The 20,980-nt window shown below is 42.2% G+C and overlaps 1 protein-coding gene across 2 annotated transcripts in view; it reads left to right on the forward strand.

Annotated features, from left to right (window-relative positions):
* Nucleotides 1-20,980, forward strand: part of LOC126273558 (uncharacterized) — a 247,682-nt gene that overhangs the window by 125,622 nt on the left and 101,080 nt on the right. For both annotated transcript variants that reach the window (XM_049977043.1, XM_049977044.1), the window contains one exon: nt 7,591-7,815. In XM_049977043.1, coding sequence (XP_049833000.1) covers nt 7,591-7,815 — 225 coding nt within the window. The remainder of the gene's footprint in view (nt 1-7,590; nt 7,816-20,980) is intronic.

Raw genomic sequence — 20,980 nt, forward strand, 5'->3', positions numbered from 1 at the left:
ACAACAATAATCTGAAGAAATCTATAGGAGAATTGCCAGCAGGATAAATTTGTAAAACTTCTTCCTTCGTAAATGGGTGATACTGCATATTATGGGATTCCTTATGCCAGGACTCACCTGGATTATCTCCGTGTGACGGATTGGCCTCTTTTTCGTTGTTGATTTACACACAATCATTGTGATCCATTTCCTCAGTTTGGAACTGTCACAAAACAGATTAAAAAGCATTGCTTCCACACTACCACCGCTCTGCAATTCTTCTGCAGCCTCTAAATGACAGTCCCTGTGCTGTGCGTCATCCTCACTACACAGAAAATCTATCTCATCTAGTACACTAAATAACTGTTCGTCTGCTCCTTTTCACATTGGAAGGACCAGGTGTCGGTTCATTAGCCGCCTTTATGAACAATATACGTTCGATAACTGACCACATAAAACAAAAGTTTACACGCTTTGATGCTAGCTTGGACTGAGTAAGCTGACAGTGAGCGCGGACGCTTATAAGCGTCAGCCATATGGGCTCGTGGCTTGTTTTGATGCTTATCAGCATCAGCTGCTCTGGCTCATGGCTTGGTGTGACGCTTATAAGTGTCAGTCGCTGTGAAAGTGTTAAAAAGGCACCAGTCAGCTTTAAATGGGAGAGGATTCTCTCTTAATGTCACACAATATCACCAGATTCTGTGACCAAACAACTGAAGAAGTGCGTTCCCCACATGTATCACCCACTGGTGAAGTGTGAGAATAGGCAAATCCTTTGACAAATAAATAATAATAAAAAAAAATGGTTCCAAGGAAAGTGCTTATGATAATAAGAACAGATAATAACAGAAATATATGGTTCTCATGCATGATTTTTTTTTATATTCCCTTGCTTTCGGTGGGAGAAGATGCAAATATACACGTATTCAAAAGTATTTCTTCACAAGTAAGTTGTGGCGTATGTCATTGAATACATAGGATTAGACTGTTGTTGCATTATTTCATGATAGTTTCTATCTCTTGGTAAAGTACTAACGCATGGAATGCAAACACATGACAAATATTCGGTTTATTAAATAGAAAATAATTAAAAACAAACATCTTTGTGACGCATGTTGTCATCTAGTTTCTCACCCCCCTGGAGAGCTAATGTCGCTCCAGCTGTCAAATGGTAACACCTTGCGCGCCAGTGTGTGTCGTGTCTGTATGTACTAGATTGCGGTTTTACGTTTGGTGCCTTAAAAACTTCCGTTGCAGAATTCTGTAATGTTGTTCGTAAAGAAAAATGTTAATGACATGTAAATAATCTAAATATGTGAATAAGATGAGACAGCAAGTGATTTAAAGCATCATAATGGAATTTCAAACTCCTATAAAAGCAAGTAATAGTAGCCAATTCATTATAAATTACCTTCAGTTTCAATAGTTGCAGTGTTATAATACGTGGACAATAGACAAGAATTATTTGCTTATCTTAATAATATGGGAAAGAAAAAAATATGCAGTGAGATAGGCAACCCCAGTTGACAAGCAGTAAGGAGCAATTTTTGGCCACAGACAGGTCATTAAGAGTATTTCAAATTTAGGGTATTAGTGCCCACAAACACTAATTAGAAGAATTTTTTAAATATTTTTTTGGTATAAAAATATTTTTGATGACTGATGTCATTGGCATGGGTTGTTTCTGTAACATTAAATAAATCAAGCCACCATTTCCTTGTCCATTTTAAAAAAGAAATCTCTTAAACTTAGCTTATTGTATATTGGGTGTATTATATAGAAACCAAACTAGGAGAGTTCGAACCTGAGAATCCTGAATTTTCGTACCAATGCCCATCTTCAACCGGATCTGGTGCGATGGTGTCTTTCCGTCTCAGTGGCAGGAGACCACCATCATTCCGGTGCTCAAACCCGGAAAAAACCCGCTTGATGTGGATAACTGTCAGCACATCATCCTCACCAACATTCTTTGTAAGCTGCTGGAATGTATGGTATGTTGGTGATTGGGCTGGGTCCTGTAGTCACATGGCTTGTTGGCTCCATGTCAGGGTGGCTTCCGCCAGGGTCGGTCTACCACTGATAATCTTGTGTCCATTGAGTCTGCCATCCGAACAGCCTTTTTCCAGCAATGCCTAATTGCTGTCTTTTTTGACTTGCATGTAGCATAGGACACAACTTGGTGACATCATATCCTTGCCACATTGTATGAGTAGGGGTCTCCGGGGTCCAGTCCTGATTTTTATCCAAAACTTCCTGTTGCGCCGTACTTTCCTTGTCAGATTTGGTGGCTCCCATAGTTCCACCCCATATTGAGAAGAATGGGATCCCACAGGGCTCTGTATTGAGTGCCACAGGCAGTCCATCTCCCGCATCAGCAGCCCAGATTGGGGCTAATGACTGCAGTTTGCGTGTGGTCCCTTTTCTCTGAACTGGAGTCTTTCCCTTTACCACTTCTGCTTGTGGTCCATTCAAATAAGCCTCCATGGCATACGCCATAGCCGCGGCTTCTTCTGGACCTTTAGCATGACCCTAAGGATTCCGTTAACCCTGCTGCTCTCCATTGTCCCTCTCGAATCTTGACATGTTCCGGGGCTCTTAAGTGGTTTACACCGATGGCCCAATGGCTGATGGTCACGTAGGCTTTGCATTTCATGGAGGACATATTGAGCAGCACTCCTTACCAGTTGGCTTCAGTGTTTTTACTGCAGAGTTGGCGGCATATCTCGTGCTCATGCCCTGGCGAGTCATTTCTCCTTTCTACTGACTCATTGAGCAGCCTACAAGCTATCGACCATTGCTACCCTCACCACCCTCTGGTAGCGTCCATTCAGGATTCCATCTATGCCCTGGAACAGTCCTGCCATTCCATGTTGTTTGTGTGGATTCCAGGACACGTCGGAATCCCCGGCAACGAACTTGCTGACAGGCTGGCCAAACAGGCGACACGGCAACAGCTTCTGGAGATAGGCATCTTTGAAGCTGACCTGCATTCTTTCTTACATCGCAGAGTTTTCCACCTTTGGGAGACAGAATGGCATAACAGCATGCACAACAATCTCTGTGTCATTAAGCAGACTATGAATGTGTGAAACTCTTCCATGCAGGCCTCTCGGAGGGAATCAGTCATCCTCTGCCAGCTCTGCATTGGCCATACGTGGCTAACGCATGGTTACCTACTCCGTCGTGAGGACTCACCTCAGTGTCGATGTGACTCCCAAATGACAGTCGTCCACATCTTGCTGGACTGCCCACTTTTAGCCATTCTACAGCAGACTTTTAACTTTCCCAGCACTCTGCCTTATGTGTTGGGTGACAATGTCTCCACAGCACCTTTAGTTATATGTTTTAGCCTTGAGAGTGGGTTTTATATTTCTGTGTAGGTTTTAGTGCATGTCCTTGTCCCTCTGTGTCCTCCACCCAAGTGCTTTTATGATGGAGGTTTTAATGTGTTGCAGAGTCGCTGGCTTTCCCTTTTTATTCTCACAGTTGGCCAGCCACTGTAATCTATTTTCATGTTTTACCCCCTTCTGTTTCTAGCGTCTCTCTCTTGTTTTCTTGTCCTCTTTGGTTCCTTTTAGTATTCGTTGCCTTCCCTTCGTTCTTGTGGGTTTTCCTTTCTTTCCGTTTTGTGTTATATGGTTCATCCATTTTATCCTCACCCTTGTGGCATTGTTTTATTAGGAACAAGGGACTGATGACCTCATAGTTTGGTCCCTTCTCTCTCTTTAAACCAACAAAGCAATCTACCTCTTCTTTCATGACATCTTTCAATTCCATTAAACTTGGTGTTTGTTAACATAGACATGCTCTTTCAAATACCCCTGCAAAAAAGAGTCACTTGTAGACAAGTCTAATGTCATCACAATGAGAGGTAAGTCTTACCATTGCTGGAACTCCAAATCTGTGGTCTGATGCACCACCAGCATTTTATGCAGATGGAATTATAAATCCAAATGTAACTTTTTCTTGCAGACTCGTTTCTCATCCACAGCATCCATTTTGATGTGTGTATCATCTTATACTCCTGATGATTGTCTCTCTCACAATGATGATTTCAGGTGTCCATGCTTTCTTATAGAGATGTGGTAGCTTCTTCTTAAAAATGTTCTGAAAGCTGTAATCCATTGTAGGAATGCATCGTCACTTGGAGCTATGGAAGTAACATAGTGACAAAATATCCAGACTTGACATTTGGTACAAAGGTACTGTCTACAAACACACAATGTGTTAGCATCCGGCATTCCATTCATACTGTAATTGTAGTCAGTGTCAAAGTGAATGACAAATTCCTTGTCTCTGTTACAACTATAACAGTTGTTGTACTAGCCAATCTAAAAACTTTCGTCCCCATATATCACAAGGTATATGGTTTTGTGGCATCCAGAAATTAGGAAATTAGTAATTAGGAAATCAATATGAAATAGAATTACTTAAGAGCAACAGAAAATTTTAATATTTTACCACTTAATAAGCTCAGGGTATGGCCTGTTTTATTTATTGTTCATGAACAGTTAAAATATGGGGTGGAAATTAAAGAAAAACTGCAGTTCTAAAAGGTTCTGCCAGTACTGCAGTTTAACCCACAGCTAAGTGCAGACTGGAGGGACAGTCACATGACATCTGTTTCTGCTACTAAATATCAGAGTAGGCAAGTGCACATAATTTTTCAAGACAGTCACACAATGGTGAGCAGGTAATGGAACCCCGCAGGGAAATAAAAGGCAGATTGGTAGGCAATGCCAGTGTGCACTTCACATGTTTTTTTTATGGTGGGACAACTGGAAGAAAAGGGACTGGGTCATCCAAGATTTGGATGCAGCTTTGCTAGTGGCTATTTCATTGAGTTTGGGAATGCAGTTGCAGATTGTAGCTCATATTGGTAGGATGATTTCTACCAACTGGATTGAGAGGCCATCATCGTCCTCAAGATGACTGTCTGAAATGATAGACAGCTTGTCTTTCTAACGGTGTGGGAGTTGAGATAGTGGTTTGGAACACCATTCCCAGGATCTAAACTACACACAAGTAGCTGCTGCTGGTGTAGTGGAGTATGTGTGGCATTCACACATGACTTTTTTTTTTTAGGATAGAAAAATCTCTTGACAAACCTTATTAAAAAAGTTAAAAGTATGTGCTGACAATGGAAAGTGTAGAGTAGTATCATCGCCATTAGTCACAGAGCAATAGTATCCATCATTGCACAATAGAGAAAAAAAATTAATTCTGTATTAGGCACTTACAGAAGCATCCACGAGAGGTTTCAGAACTAGTCTTTGATAAACAATTATAATTCTCACGTACTACCACGAACAGAAAGTGTAACAGATTCCAGAAGTGATAAAAATGAAAAGTAAATTATGATTGCTATTTGTGTTGTAAATATAGGCTGGACTTTGATGGTGAAGATGTGTTTACTGCTAAAATATTATTTCTAATGACATTAGTACAGACCTAAATGCAGAAAAAAGGATGAAGATAATTGGTAAATTTGGATCAAGTGTGGTAACTGGTTGCTTTTACAGTGCCCTCCTTCTTCTCCCCTTCCATGTCTGGAACCATAGTGATGGAACATTTCAGGAAAAACTTAAAGGCACACTTATGATTATGTATTATGGGGTAATTTGAGCTGAACCAACTATACACGGGGCAGGAAGTTTGCACAGGTGTTCCTGTGTTGTTGTACAAGATGCCTATCTTCAATTTACCTTGAGATGATGATCAGAGAACCAACTCAGTGAGGGTAAGGTATTGACTCTTGTGGTTAAAGACTGGCCTGAAATTTTTGAGCTAGTTAGCTGTCAGGGGGGAATCAGTGATTATAAGGCTGTTACAATGTTTCTGAGTATGGGTGTCAGTAAGAATGTGAAGAAAGGTAGTAAGGAATTCCTTTTCAGTTAACATGACAAGAAAATTTGATTTCATCAGATCTAACCAGTCTGCGACAAACATTAGTCTGCATCAAATATTTAGCCCTGAGACTAAAAACATTGAGTATAAATTGATTAAATAAAGAGTACTATACAATGTCTTTGACAGGTAGATCTATTCTCATATTAGAAAGCATTCAGAGCCAAAGAGTTTCACCAAGTTATTAGAAGTAGCCAAAACTATGCTGACAAACAAAAAGTGAATGAAGCCGTATGAGTGCCATGAGAGCCATATATTAAAAGGGTTCAATGAATTGAAATGTATGAACATGTATAAAATCAGTAAATGTATCAGAGACATGTATTCAGACATTCAGTGGCCATACCAGCATCAAAGTGAAAATGAGGGAGGGCTGTAACACTAAATTCTGTTTTTTGAAGCTGTTTCACTTTGCAAGACGTACAAGGTTCCTCCTTCCTATTGATGTATGATTATTAAAGTGACAGATACTGAGATAATGACAATGGTATAGAATATCAACTAAAACTGCTGGACAGGGGAAAGCTGAATGGATCTGATTGGATACCTACATGATTCTATTTAAAGTGGGTGAAAGAATTTGCTGCTCTTCTAGCAGTAATTGGTAATGATCACTGAAGGAATAAAGAATTTCATGCAATTAGAAAAATTTGCAAGTTACCCCCATTTCCAAAAAGGGACATCAAACAGATGCACGCAACTAAAGGTCTACATTACTGATGTCTATTTGTGGTAGAATTTTGAAACAAGTTTTATACTCATGTGTTATAACCTTTCTGGAGACTGAAAATCTGCTCTATAGGACTAAAAATGGATTCCACAAACAATAGTCTTGTGGAATCCAACTCATCTCTTCCTTCAAGAGACCTAGATGGCTCTTTAAATGGTGTTCAGTTTGTTGCTGTGATCCTTGTCTTCCAGCAACATAGGAAGGAATAGAACATAAGACTAGATTTGGGGACTGGATTGAAGCATCCTAGCAAATAGAACACAGTGTGTCATTTTTAGTCATGGGAGATATCTTCAGTCATAAAAGTAACTTTAGGTGTACACAGGACTACTAACATTATATAAAAGTCTAGTGTTTACCTCTGTGAACAAAGGATGCAGGATTTCTTGCTTACTGAAGGCTTACCCAACTGAATTGTCTTTACTGCAGATTAATGTAACAAATGATCAGTCTTTCCTTTCAACTGTAACTAATACATCCAATCCATGTTTTCTCTCTGTTTTCATTTCTCATAATCTTGTAATGAGTCTTTAAATTATGCAATACTTCAAAACATCCGTTTCTCCCACTCTGATACTGTCTAATGCCAGAAGTAAGATTCCAAGCTTCAAAACCTCGTGAATTTTCAAATATTTTATGTATCTGTCAGTCTACTCTCAATTTTTCTAACTCAGCTGATTGTGTTTCAATTTTTACTATTCCTTTCTTTAAAAAATCAGTGGTTCTTCTATGGTAGCATTATAAAGGCCTACCGAAGATCAATGCCTGCTGTTCTAATCCACACCACCATTCCCAGGTGTGCTACAATGTATTAGAATTCTAGTTGGTTGTTAAGAAATACAACCATGTATGTACACAGCAGCTGTTGCTTCATTTAATAAATAATTGTGTGGGAGGCACATCATGTATTCAAGTACAGGTACAGTGCAGGTACAGTGGCTGTGTGCTCATTGTATATGTTGTCTGGCCCCCAGCTGACATCAACCTCAAGAACTGATGGCACAGGAGTATCGTGCAGTAGGCAAAGTGGACAGGATTGTTCTTGGTCACCTGGCAGCCATACACATGCAGGGCTGCACACACATGAGACTTCTCCAGAGGTCCAGCACCAGTATCAACAGGGGCAACAGCAAAAGTTACAGCAGCAGCCGCAGCCACAGCAAGAGCAGCAGCAATTACAACAGGACCAATCCTTTTTGGTATGCAAATTGTGTTCTATTGAATCAGCAGTGAATAATGTTTTTCTTTATAAGAATATACATCACTTTGGTAACTGCATGAGCTGAGCTCAGTTGGGATTTCAATTTTCAATTAATTTATGTTTTACTTTTGAATTAAGCTAGGTAGCAAAGTGAAATTGTCTGTCAACTAAGAACTGCTGTAATTTAGATACATCCTGTTCATGTACCATACTCCAGGTACCCCAGTATTAGTACTCCAAATCCTGTCGATCTGATTTACAGCTGGATTTTAAAAGAAAACCACTTATTGTCAAAATGCCATACAATTGACCATGTGAAAGAAAAACATGTCTTGAAGTTTGTGATTTGGTTTCATGGTAAAATGAGGGATCATATGCAATGAAGACAAATTTTATTGAAGAAACAGTAGCATAAATTTCGTATTGTAGAATAAGGCGGACATACTTTAATCATTAACAATGCTACAGAAACTTCCTGACTGGTTAAAACAGTGTATTGGCCAGGTCTCAAAAGTAAGACCTTTCCGTTTTGAGTGTTTTTGAGCTATCGCAAGCTGTAAGGGTGGGTCTTCTGGGATAGCTTGCTCAATTGAGCAATTGTCCACAAAGGGCAAAGGTTACAGTTTGAGTCACAGTCCAACATACAGTCATACTATGGCAGAAATGTATAATTAGTGCAACTGACAGATAATTCATGAAAACAAAGCCCTAAAGAGCTTAACAGCCCTATAAAAATTCATGGAGTGTTGATTTTTGTCTGATCAAGCTGTGACTATGAAAATTGGTGATGGTGTTAGTCCTTCTCTATAATACAGCACTTAATTACCAATGATGAATAACTTGATAAAGACCTGCCTCTCTCTCTCTCTCTCTCTCTCTCTCTCTCTCTCTCTCTCTCTCTCTCTCTCTCTCTCTCTCTCTCTCTCTGTGTGTGTGTGTGTGTGTGTGTGTGTGTGTGTGTGTGTGTGTGTGTGTGTGTGTGTGTGTGAGAGAGAGAGATAATAATAATAATAATAATAATAATAATAATAATAATAATAAACTGCTACATACCTGTTGTTGCAATGACTTTTGGGGCAACTTGAATGCTTACTAGCAGTTGTGGAACCTAGTAGGTGGCAAGCATTGTCATATTCACAATATCATGTAAGATGGAAGTTGTCAAATGAATTACTAATAATTCGGGTGTGAATTATGTGCAGGATGAATCTAAACTCTACTGACAAAATTTTTGAGGTTGTTCAGAGGTATTTCTGAGTGTTTTGGTATGAAAGACCTGCAGCCTCCAATGAGTTGTTATGAGTAACAATACAATTATGATTCAATATTAAATAGGAAACACTTGCTAATATTCTGCAATGTTTTATATTTGGCCATGAACTGGGCTTCTTAGGTCATCAAGTGACAGCTGAATATCTGAAACACAGATAAAATGACTTGGATATTATTTATACAAAATCCACATAAATGATTAGACCCCTACATCTACAGAATTTACATAATGCAAAAATAGTTACAGTAACTAAAAAAGGAAACAATAAAGTTTTTCTGTGGAGATGCATTTAACAAATAATATAAAGTAAAAGTAAATTTACAATTTTTGTTTAGTACTTGTAACTAAAATGTGACAGAAAGGAGAAAGGAAACTGGCCGTCTGTGCTATAGGTTTCTAATTTCCTGTAGGGTCATCTTTCAGCTTTTCTTCGTAAGTCTACATCATGAGAGTGGTTTTCTGTTAAGATAATCACCAAAGGTTGAAGCTTCCAGCACCAGCACTGCCATGAACATGCAGATTTCCATTTGAAAGTGCATTAAACCATACATGTTCCTTTATCTGAATCTGCTATTTAAACAGAACTGCAGACAATCAAACGTATATGCTTTGAGTAATGACTAGCTCTGTCTTGATTGGTAATAAACCATGAAAAAAGTAAATGCATAACATTCAGCACTTCTTTACATTGGCTAATGAGAACAAATCAGTAGTTACAGAAACTAGTGCATCGTCCCAATTGTTGGCAAAATTTCAGGTAATCTCACAGAAAAGTTAGACTAACATCTACATATCTGCATTTTACAATACTGATGGTTTTATTTTTATGAAGCTCAGAGTGATGTGAATAAAATCGGATGGAAGCGTGGTGTTCAGTCAGCCAGAGCTGTGGCAATTAGGATATCTGAACAAGAGAAAACCAGGAGATAAAGATAGAAAGATACAAACTTTGATGATAATCTTTAAACAGAAAACTACTTGTGTGATGTAGACTATGAAGTTTTACATTGTGTTACAAAACAATGAAAGTTGATGGTAGTGGAAATCAAGAAACAAACAGCACAGAATGTCAGCTCAATACTAAATGACCGGACTTGATTCTCTTTTTCACCATCTTTTAAATTAAGTTCTAATTACAAATACTAGTTTAAAGTTGCAAATTCAGCAGTATGTTTCATCAGTTGCTAAATGTACGTCCACATAAAAAAACTCAGTTTCCACGTTTTAGTTAATGTAACTATTTCTGCACGATATGAAAAAAATGTAATACTTTCCTATGTAGACTCTCTGCATGCCATCATTTTTGTAACATCTGTATAAACTACATCAGTGTAAGTTTCACATCATTTTATCTGTGTTCGTAATGTTCAGTTATCACCTGACGATGGAATATGAAGCCAAACACTAGTTTGTGACCAAATAAATATAATTTTACAGAACATTATGAAGTGTTTCCAATTTAATATTGTTATTATGTTATGCCAATGGGAAATTCTGTTAATGTTATGTATGATTTATTTAGTTTATGACCCCAGTTACCTTCATTTCTGTTAAAATACCTTCAAACAATGAAAAAGCATGTAACATGCAATCATCAAAATGTGCAATACAGAACAAAGAGTAATGCCTCAGCCTTCAAATGCAAAAGTACAGGGTGACCAGAAAGTCCCTTACATGGACAATTATTTAATTTAACTTTAATAACACATTACATTTATTTGCCTGAAGCGTTAGCATGTGCACCACTACTACACCTTCACAACTTATTATGCCTAATGTCATTGTACTCATCTACTTTTGTAGCTGCAGCATCACATGCTGGAAGGTTTCAAGCACACTTGCCTGTAGAGCATCATTTTCCACATTCTGTGTCTTTCTGCTGTTTTCTTTTATGAGGCCCCCCAGGGGCCCTCCCCCCATAGCGCATTGTCTGCTTGCTTCCGTCTGTAGTTTGTCATTGGCTGTTAGTTCATTGATGGCCATTGGCTGAGATGTTTGCAATCCTAAATTCATTTCATGTGATTTACTTTGTGCTGCTTTTAACTCCAAATTTTGCAGCATGTTTTTTGGTACTCTTGCAGGGTTGGCGTCACTGACACATGAACTTCAGCATGTTTTTTTCCTTCAGGTTGATGAATGACCAGAGGAAGTGGCATCCAAAACACTTTCCAGGCAAAAAGATTTCTCCTCCTAGGCTCCTTACTGTACCAGTCATGACATTTACTCATCGTCTATGCCATATTGTGTGTTGCTTTGCTTTCACTTATGGACCCACAAGTTTGTCACCAAGCAGTCCCCCAAAGTCACTGGTATCTGCCATTGTTCTTCATCAAACATGGAAAGGTGAACAATGAATTGGTTAATGCACAGACTTCATTCTCATCTGCAGAAAGTCACATGATGGAAATCACGTTGCGATTCACATGAGGAGCACTGTTGTCACATCAACAATCATGATGGGAGGTTCAAATCTTAATATCTTACCTTCTTACACTGCAAATTGTGAAGTGCTCATAGTGCATGTGGCATGGTGCAGGGTAGCGTGCATTTTTGTAACTTAACAGGTTCAATTGGTTCTGTGCAAATTAGCAAGCAATGTAGTGGTGATGTGACTTGTAAGTGTGTGCCTGGTTGCATGGTGGTGTGTTTATAGCAGTTTCTTGCACCATGCACCAGTTTAGCACTACGGGAGAGGTGAGGTGGGGAGCGGGAGAGCAGTTCTTCAATAAACTCCCTTTGGCACTGTGCATAAGGGCAGTGGTAGTAATGGCCATTCAAATATGTTGTCTTGCTACTGAACTTTGTCACTGAATAGTGTTTTGTTTTTCACCATTCAAGGTCTCAATCTTTTTTCATTACCGCACTACATTTTTCAGTTATTTCTATGTATAGTTTTGCTATTTTGTTTTGTTGTTTTTCTTTTGTCAAGAGCAATGCATACTTCAATAACTGGTGAGCCATGAGCCTAAACTGTGTCTTCAGGTCGCAATCACAAAATTATCATTGTTCATGACATTGTTCAAAAATAATGCCGGTTGAAACTTCCTGGCAGATTAAAACTGTATGCTGGACCAAGACTTGAACTCGGGACATTTGCCTTTCGTGGGCAAGTGCTCTATCATCAGTGCTAGCCAAGGAAGACTCGCGCCCCATCCTCACAGCTTTAATTCTGCTACTACCTCATCTCCTACCTTCCAAACTTCACAAAAGCTCTCCTGCGAACCTTGCAGAACTAGCACTCCTGGAAGATAGGATATTGCGAAGACATGGCTTAGCCGCAGCCTGGTGATGTTTCCAATATACTGCCAGTTCAGTTGCAATTGGCTCATATACGAGGTGCATTCAAGTTCTAAGGCCTCCGATTTTTTTTGTCCGGACCGGAAAGAGATAGAAACATGCGCATTGTTTTAAAATGAGGCTGCGTTAATTGTCAATATGTCCCAGAGATGGCAACACCACCACACGGCAGATGGAATTTTACCGCCAGCGACGAGAATGAGAATTGTTTTAAATACTTAAAATGGCAACGTTTTCCTTACTTGAACAGCGTGCAATCATTCGTTTTCTGAATTTGCGTGGCGTGAAACCAATTGAAATTGATCGACAGTTGAAGGAGACATGTGGTGACGGAGTTATGGATATGTTGAAAGTGCGTTTGTGGGTGCGACAGTTTAATGAAGGCAGAACATCATGTGACAACAAACCGAAACAACCTCGGGCTCGCACAAGCCAGTCTGACGACATTGTCGAGAAAGTGGAGAGAATTGTTTTGGGAGATTGCTGAATGACTGTTGAACAGATCGCCTCCAGAGTTCGCATTTCTGTGGGTTCTGTGTACACAATCCTGCATGACAACCTGAAAATGCGAAAAGTGTCATCCAGGTGGGTGCCATGAATGCTGACGGATGACCAAATAGCTGCCCGTGTGGCATGTTGCCAAGCAATGTTGACGCGCAATGACAGCATGAATGGGACTTTCTTTTCGTCAGTTGTGACAATGGATGAGACGTGGGTGCCATTTTTCAATTCAGAAACAAAGCGCCAGTCAGCTCAATGAAAGCACACAGATTCACAGCCACCAAAAAAATTTCGGGTAACCGCCAGTGATGAAAAAATGATGGGGTCCATGTTCTGGGACAGCGAGGGTGTAATCCTTACCCATTGCATTACAAAGGGCACTACGGTAACAGGTGCATACTATGGAAATGTTTTGAAGAACAAATTCCTTACTGCTCTGCAACAAAAACGTCCGGGAAGGGCTGAGCGTGTGCTGTTTCCCCGAGACAACGCACCCGCACATTGAGGTAACGTTACACAGCAGTTTCTTCATGACAAAAACTTTGAAGTGATTCCTCATGCTCCTTACTCACCTGACCTGGCTCCTAGTGACTTTTGGCTTTTTCCAACAAAAAAAGACACTCTCCGTGGCTGCATATTCACCAGGCGTGCTGCTATTGCCTCAGCGATTTTCCAGTGGTCAAAACAGACTCCTAAAGAAGCCTTCGCCGGTGCCGTGGAATCATGGCATCAGCGTTGTGAAAAATGTGAACATCTGCAGGGTGATTACGTGGAGAAGTAATGCCAGTTTCATTGATTTCGGGTGAGTAGTTAATTAGAAAAAAAATTGGAGGCCTTAGAACTTGAATGCACCTCGTACATAACATCAATTTACATCAGTGGTGTGCTGTATAATGTCATGTATTTCCAAAAACTTCTCTATCCATTCTGAAGTAATCTGTAAAATCAGCATTACTCATCTTTGTTGTAGTTTGAAATTATTCACAGCCTTGACTTTCAAACAAAATATATTTATTTGTTGATTTGAATTTTTGTTCATTAATTAATAAAGCAACACTGCTTCAGCATTAGTATCTGAATCTGGTTCAGAACCCAACTGTTTTACTCCCAAATCACACATTGTTAATTTGGGAAGCTGTCACTGTTGTGGGAAAAGCTCAGCATAGAATTGTCATGCCACTCTTCTATTGCATTCAGCGAAGCCATTCATGAGGCACATATCATCCAACTTAATCAGCAACTTATGCATGCTTCTGTGTATCACAGTTAACTTACAACTAACAGTGTGAGAAAAACGAATGAGAGGCAGAACCAGGCTGTACTGAAAGCAGGCTGGAGTGTGAAGGGTAAAGAGGGCATTACTCTTGTCAACAGCAAGTACTGAGAGAGAACACCGTAAGTTCCTTTCCATACAATACACACAGTGCATATTGACAATATGTGAACTTGTGTCCAGGTATTTTAGGTGGAATACATACTACCTAAATGGGGATAAGAAATCAAACAAAATAAAGTTTCTATGCAGCAAGCCACAGTTTGCTGATACCATTCTACTCAGGAAGTATCCCTGAACAACCTCTTGAGCCGTGTGGGATTAGCCGAGCGGTCTAAGGCGCTGCAATCATGGACTGTGCAGCTGGTCCCAGCGGAGGTTCGAGTCCTCCCTCGGGTGTGTGTGTGTGTGTGTGTGTGTGTGTGTGTGTGTGTGTGTGTATTTGTCCTTAGGATAATTTAGGTTAAGTAGTGTGTAAGCTTAGGGACTGATGACGTTAGCAGTTAAGTTCTATAAGATTTCACACACATTTTAACATTTTCGAACAACCTCTGAGATTTTGTTGACAGAGTTCAGGTTCACTATGTACAATGTTTTAACAGAGGGAGACGTAAACAAAAAACAAAAATTCCCTCTAACACTGCTTCTGTGAAAGACAGTATTGTCAGTGAGCCAAACTTCTTACTATACTTGAGAGCTCCAAGTATCTAATTTCTTGTCACTGTACACCAGTCTTTTAAAACCTGAAACATAGTTTTGGAATCACACATGTAGGACAAATTCTAAAGAAACAGATGGCTGACTACATTAAAATATGCTACTAGGATGTGCTTTGAAAATCAGCAAACTCTATAAACAGCAAATTTGTTGTACTGAAAAATCAATCCTTGTTATGCAAGAATGTACCTTTCCACTGGAACCTGGATTGCAAACGCACTTTTCAGGTTTTGAAGTCCAAACTACTCTTGGCACTTTGTTTAGCTACATTCTCTCCAGACCAGCATATAGTTCTGATGACTGATGCCTCACAGTAGGGCCTCAACATCAGTGTAGCACATTGATATGTCAAGCTTTCACCTCTAAATCTCTCACTCCAGCCCAGCAGCATTACTCTTGTGGAAAAAGATGCTCTAGCTGTGCATGTCAAGATGGTAACAGGTGGGCACCTGGGATGTTTTTCCTGCATGTAAAATGATAAATGGCAGGATTCATGGAAAAGCTCACCATGCCACTGCCAGAGGCTATTTTTACCCATTACCATGTGCATTGCCATAGTCTCTGATCTCCAGAAATTTAATGTTTTTGTGTGGCTCCAAGTTTCACCTTATTACTGTCCATAAACCTTAGGTTTCCTTGTTTAACCCTCACAGTTCCTTGCTTGTCAAGGCAATGCACCACCTACAATGCTGGGTGATGTTCCTGTCTTGCTACAGTTACAATAACCATTTTCGATCTACATCTAAACATGCCAATGTGGATGCCTAGTCCTGCCTTTGTGTGGATCCTGATCCAAATTTTGATCGTGAAGAATTGCTTTGCTTCCATCATGATACTGAAATGCTGGTCACTGTTTAGGGTTTCCCAATTATGACCCCACCCACAGTACCTGCTGTTTCAACCAGGTAGTAGATTTGTTCAATAGGGCTGGCCAGATAAACTGCCAGGCCAGGCTTTGGACCCTTTGTGCAACTATTTTTACTTACTGTAATTGCATCTCTGTTGAACAGGTCTGTGGAAGACCTCTCTCCTCGAGTAGTCATTCCCACCACATTATGGTGTGAGGTTCTACATCTCCTCCAGCAAGGTCATTGGGGAGTTATATACATTAAACAGTTAGCTAGGAAATGTTGTTTGGGCAGGGATTAATGGGGAAATTGTCAATTTTTGTCATAGTTTGTGAGTAGTGTGCATCCCAGGGTGTCTCTGTCAACCTGGCCCACTCCACACCAACCATGGGAATGCATTCATAGAGATTTTGCAAGGCCCTTCTTGAATTCCTATTGGCATTGTACCTTAGTTTCCAATGATGGTCCACAGTTTGTTTCTCACACCTTTCAATTGTTTTGTTCCCAACATGGCATTCATCATGTTATGGCTCCACCATTCCACCCTTTAATCAAATGGTGAGCTGGAATGACTAACGAGTACATTCAAGTCCCAAGTGAAAAAAAAAAATGTTGTGGATTCTTTGACCAATGACATTCTCTGTTTTCTGAGTTCCTATTGTTTCATGCCTATAAGGGAGTGGAACCCAGGTGAGCTGCTTCATGGCTGACAGCCATGCATGCTGCTCCACCTTCTGTGGCCTGTGCCACACATGCTGCAGTTGGGTTCATCCTGCTGTTTTGCTCTTGTGTTGCCGGTGTGGGTGCAAGGGTTTGGTCACCAGCCCAAGTGAATACCGGTCACTGTGGCAACTGTTGTCTACTGCTGGGGATGTCATATTTGTAATGTCAGTATGGCCGATGGGCTACTGGTGCACTAGTTTGATCAGTTGTGCCCCCACTCACTGCCAGAAACTACTGGTTTGTGGGTGCGGTCCGCATTGCTGCTGCCCTCCCCACCGCCCTCTGTCTTGAGCCCATCACCACCTGTTGTGGGGTGCCCTCATCCCATTCACTGCCTCTTCCATGTGTTGTACCTTGGGGTACCAGTTGCTTGGTGTCTGTTCTCGGATCCATTGCCACAACCTGCTGTTCTGGTTGGGTTGTCTCCCCAGCCACCTCACCATTATTGCCTTGGTGTTCATTGCCAGTGGGTCCAGCTCCATCTTCTCTGCACTGGGACCTAGCTGCTGATGACAATGTGGAGATGGCAATAGCAGCCTCCTCCTCAGTGCAGTTGTCAGACGCTGTGCAGTTGCACCATCCTCGTATGTACCTGTGTGTCAGTGCATTCTGACACTATGCTCGGGTACCCCCTGCGGGTTCGGGGGTTAGAATAGGCCCGCGGTATTCCTGCCTGTCGTAAGAGGCGACTAAAAGGAGTCTCAAACTTTTTGGCCTTATGTGATGGTCCCCTGTTGGGTTTGATCTCCATCTCTCAAAAATTTCCGAAGAGCGAGCCGATTGGGGAAGGGCACCTTACTTGGTGCATTGTGTCCCTCTTGCGATCAGACCTTTCGCCAGCTTATACACTGTTGAATTGCAGTCCTGTCCGCTCTCCATCTCTTGGGCATGACTCTGTTACTGCGTGTAGATTACACCTTGCACTGTGCAGGGCCTCTTTCTGCACCAACGGCGACCATGGACCACATGTTACCCAACATCCAGCACGGTAGCCAGTCCGTTGTGGTGGGGCCAACATGTACCCTGTTGGTTGTAGCCCCCTGACAACACAGGGATCGCTCTACTGATGCCTGCGCCGTTAACTCCCCACATATGCCAAGGAGTAGATGCCTATCCTCCTGGGGTATCGGGACTCCCGGCAACGGCCATCCTGCCAGGTGGCTCTTGCCGTTTCTGGGTGGATCCCGTGGGGAGGACCTATGGTCGGAGTAGGTGGCATCAGGGCGGATGACCTGCAATGAAGCATGGTACATCGTCTCTTGCTGGTGGCCAGCCGCCAGCAGTCTCTAAGCGTTCTCAGGCTCAGTTTCACGCTCAGAAGTACGATCCGAAAACGTTCCCCTCCCTGGCCACACCGTGGGAGGAACGTAAGTCTCAGGATGGCAGTAGCAGTTATTCGCCCTGCTTCTTAGTTTGTACGAGGGCTGATGGGGAGTCTTTTCTATCCACAAAGCCTCAGTTCTTTGTCGAGCATTTGGAGGACAAGTTTGGGGAGGTGGAGGGCTTGTCAAAAATGCACTCTGGGTCAGACCTGATACAAACAGCATCCTCTGCCCAGTCATGACTGTTACTCGCTTGTGACAAGTTGGGGGATGTTGCCGTTATGATCACACCACATGAGAGTTTAAATATGGTCCAGGGAGTTATTTACCATAGGGATCTTCTTTTGCAGTCTGATGAAGAGCTGCGTGCCAATTTCGAGCGCTGAAGTGTACATTTCGTCCGACGCGTTCATCGGGGTCCGAAGGAAAATCAGATTACTACCGGTGCCTTCATCCTGGCCTTCGAAGGGGATACATTACCGGAAAAGGTCAAGGTGATGGTCTACCAATGTGACGTTAAGCCCTATATCCCTCCCCCGATGCGGTGCTTTAAGTGCTGGAAGTTCGGCCATATGTCTTCTCACTGCACTTTCAGCCTCGCATGTCGAGATTGCGGACGCCCATCACATTCCAATACTCCATGTGCCTCGCCTCCCATCTGTGTCAACTGCAGGGAGCACCATTCACCTTGCTCACCAGACTGCAGAATTTTCCAGAAAGAGTGTAAAATCATGGAATACAAGAACCTGGACCTACTGACCTATACTGAGGCCAAAAGGAAATATGACCAACTCCATCCTGTGAGAATGACATTTTCCTACGCTGCTGCTACAACACCTGTGCTAGCCCCGTCTGTTTCTCCAATTGTGGCCAGATCAACGAGTAGTACAACTCCTCCTTCCCCCTCGCCCCGGGGGGGGGGGGGGGGGGGGGGGGGGGGGGGGGTCGGCGGCTCTACCCACCGGGTTGCTCCTGCGCCACCTACATCAGAAGCAACACCATCCCACCCATCGGGGATGTCCGTCCCCACTTCTAAGCCGGAGAAGTGTCCAACTTCTTTGGCTTCTCATGCTCGCAAGTGGTCCATTGGGTCCCTCCCTTTCCTAGGTTTCTGCCAGCGAGAAGGCTGATGACCGACAGTGGCGTAAGTGCCCGCAATCAGCTGGTCGTAGGGCTTCACGATCCTCGTCCATCTCGGAGACTGAATCGGTGAAGCCCTCCCAGCCAGTGCGACCCAAGGAATGGCATGAGTAATCCAAGAAGAAGAGCTCTCAGCCCAAGGAATTCGTGGTGGCAGCCATCCCACCACAACCTTCCAGCTCTGTGTCTGAGGATGAGGTGGTGATTCTGGCATCCGCTGAGGACCTTGATCTCGCCGGTCCCTCAGACGCCATGGCAAGCACTATCCCCGGTGCTCAATCGGAGGCAGCAGGTGGCCCAGCAGCGTAATCTGCCTTCCCAGTCCCATCACGCCTTTCTCAGCCATGGACAACACCATCCTCCAGTGGAACTGCAGCGGTTTCTTCCACCATCTAGCTGAGCTTCGCCAACTTATCAGCCTTACCTCTGCATTGGTCTGCAGGAAACTTTGTTTCCGGCAACGCGAACCCCCGCCCTCCGTGGCTACCGGGGTTATTATAAGAACCGGGCAGCTTATGAAAGGGTGTCTGGTGGCGTCTGCATATATGTCCTGAACTCTCTTCACAGCGAGTCTGTTCCTCTCCAAACACCTTTAGAGGCTGTCGCTCTTCGGGTGTGGACGCCACAGGCTGTTACTGTCGGCAGTCTTTACCTTCCACCGGATGGTGGTGTCGCGCAGCATGTCCTGGCTGCTCTGATAGCCCAATTGCCGCCACCTTTCTTGTTACTGGGCGATTTTAGCGCCCATAACCATCTGTGGGGTGGGTCAGTGGCAACAGGTTGAGGCACCATCGTTGAGTATTTATTGGCGCAGCTCGATCTCTCGATATTAAATGATGGTGCCTTCACACACTTCAGTGTGGCGCATCATACTCGGATACTCAGATGTTTAGGATGGGTGGTAGGGACAGAACATCAAGCAACATTATACTGAGTGTACTATCCGAAAATTACCTCGAGCAATTAAACAGAGAACCGACTCGTGGAGATAACATCTTGGACCTACTCATAACAAACAGACCCGAACTTTTCGACTCTGGAAGTGCAGAACAGGGAATCAGTGATCATAAGGCCGTTGCAGCATCCCTGAATATGGAAGTTAATAGGAATATAAAAAAAGGGAGGAAGGTTTATCTGTTTAGCAAGAGTAATAGAAGGCAGATTTCAGACTACCTAACAGATCAAAATGAAAATTTCTGTTCCGACACTGACAATGTTGAGTGTTTAAGGAAAAAGTTTAAGGCAATTGTAAAATGCGTTTTAGACAGGTACGTGCCAAGTAAAACTGTGAGGGACGGGAAAAACCCACCGTGGTTCAACAACAAAGTTAGGAAACTACTGCGGAAGCAAAGAGAGATTCACTCCAAGTTTAAACGCAGCCAAAACCTCTCGGACAAACAGAACCTGAACGATGTCAAAGTTAGCGTAAGGAGGGCTATGCGTGAAGCGTTCAGTGAATTCGAAAGTAAAATTCTATGTACCGACTTGACAGAAAATCCTAGGAAGTTCTGGTCTTACGTTAAATCAGTAAGTGGCTCGAAACAGCATATCCAGACACTCCGGGATGATGATGGCTTTGAAACAGAGAATGACATGCGTAAAGCTGAAATACTAAACACCTTTTTCCAAAGCTGTTTCACAGAGGAAGACCGCACTGCAGTTCCTTCTCTAAATCCTCGCACAAATGAAAAAATGGCTGACATTGAAATAAGTGTCCAAGGAATAGAAAACCAACTGAAATCAGTCAACAGAGGAAAGTCCGCTGGACCTGACGGAATACCAATTCAATTCTACACAGAATACGCGAAAGAACTTGCCACCTTCTAACAGCCATGTACCGCAAGTCTCTAGAGGAACAGAAGGTTCCAAATGATTGGAAAAGAGCACAGGTAGTCCCAGTCTTCAAAAAGGGTCGTCGAGCAGATGCGCAAAACTATAGACCTTTATCTCTGACATCGATCTGTTGTAGAATTTTAGAACATGTTTTTTGCTCAAGTATCATGTTGTTTTTGGAAACCCAGAATCTACTCTGTAGGAATCAACATGAATTCTGGAAACAGCGATCGTAT

The sequence above is a fragment of the Schistocerca gregaria genome, chromosome 1 (assembly GCF_023897955.1).
Source record: "Schistocerca gregaria isolate iqSchGreg1 chromosome 1, iqSchGreg1.2, whole genome shotgun sequence".
Lineage (NCBI taxonomy): Eukaryota > Metazoa > Arthropoda > Insecta > Orthoptera > Acrididae > Schistocerca > Schistocerca gregaria.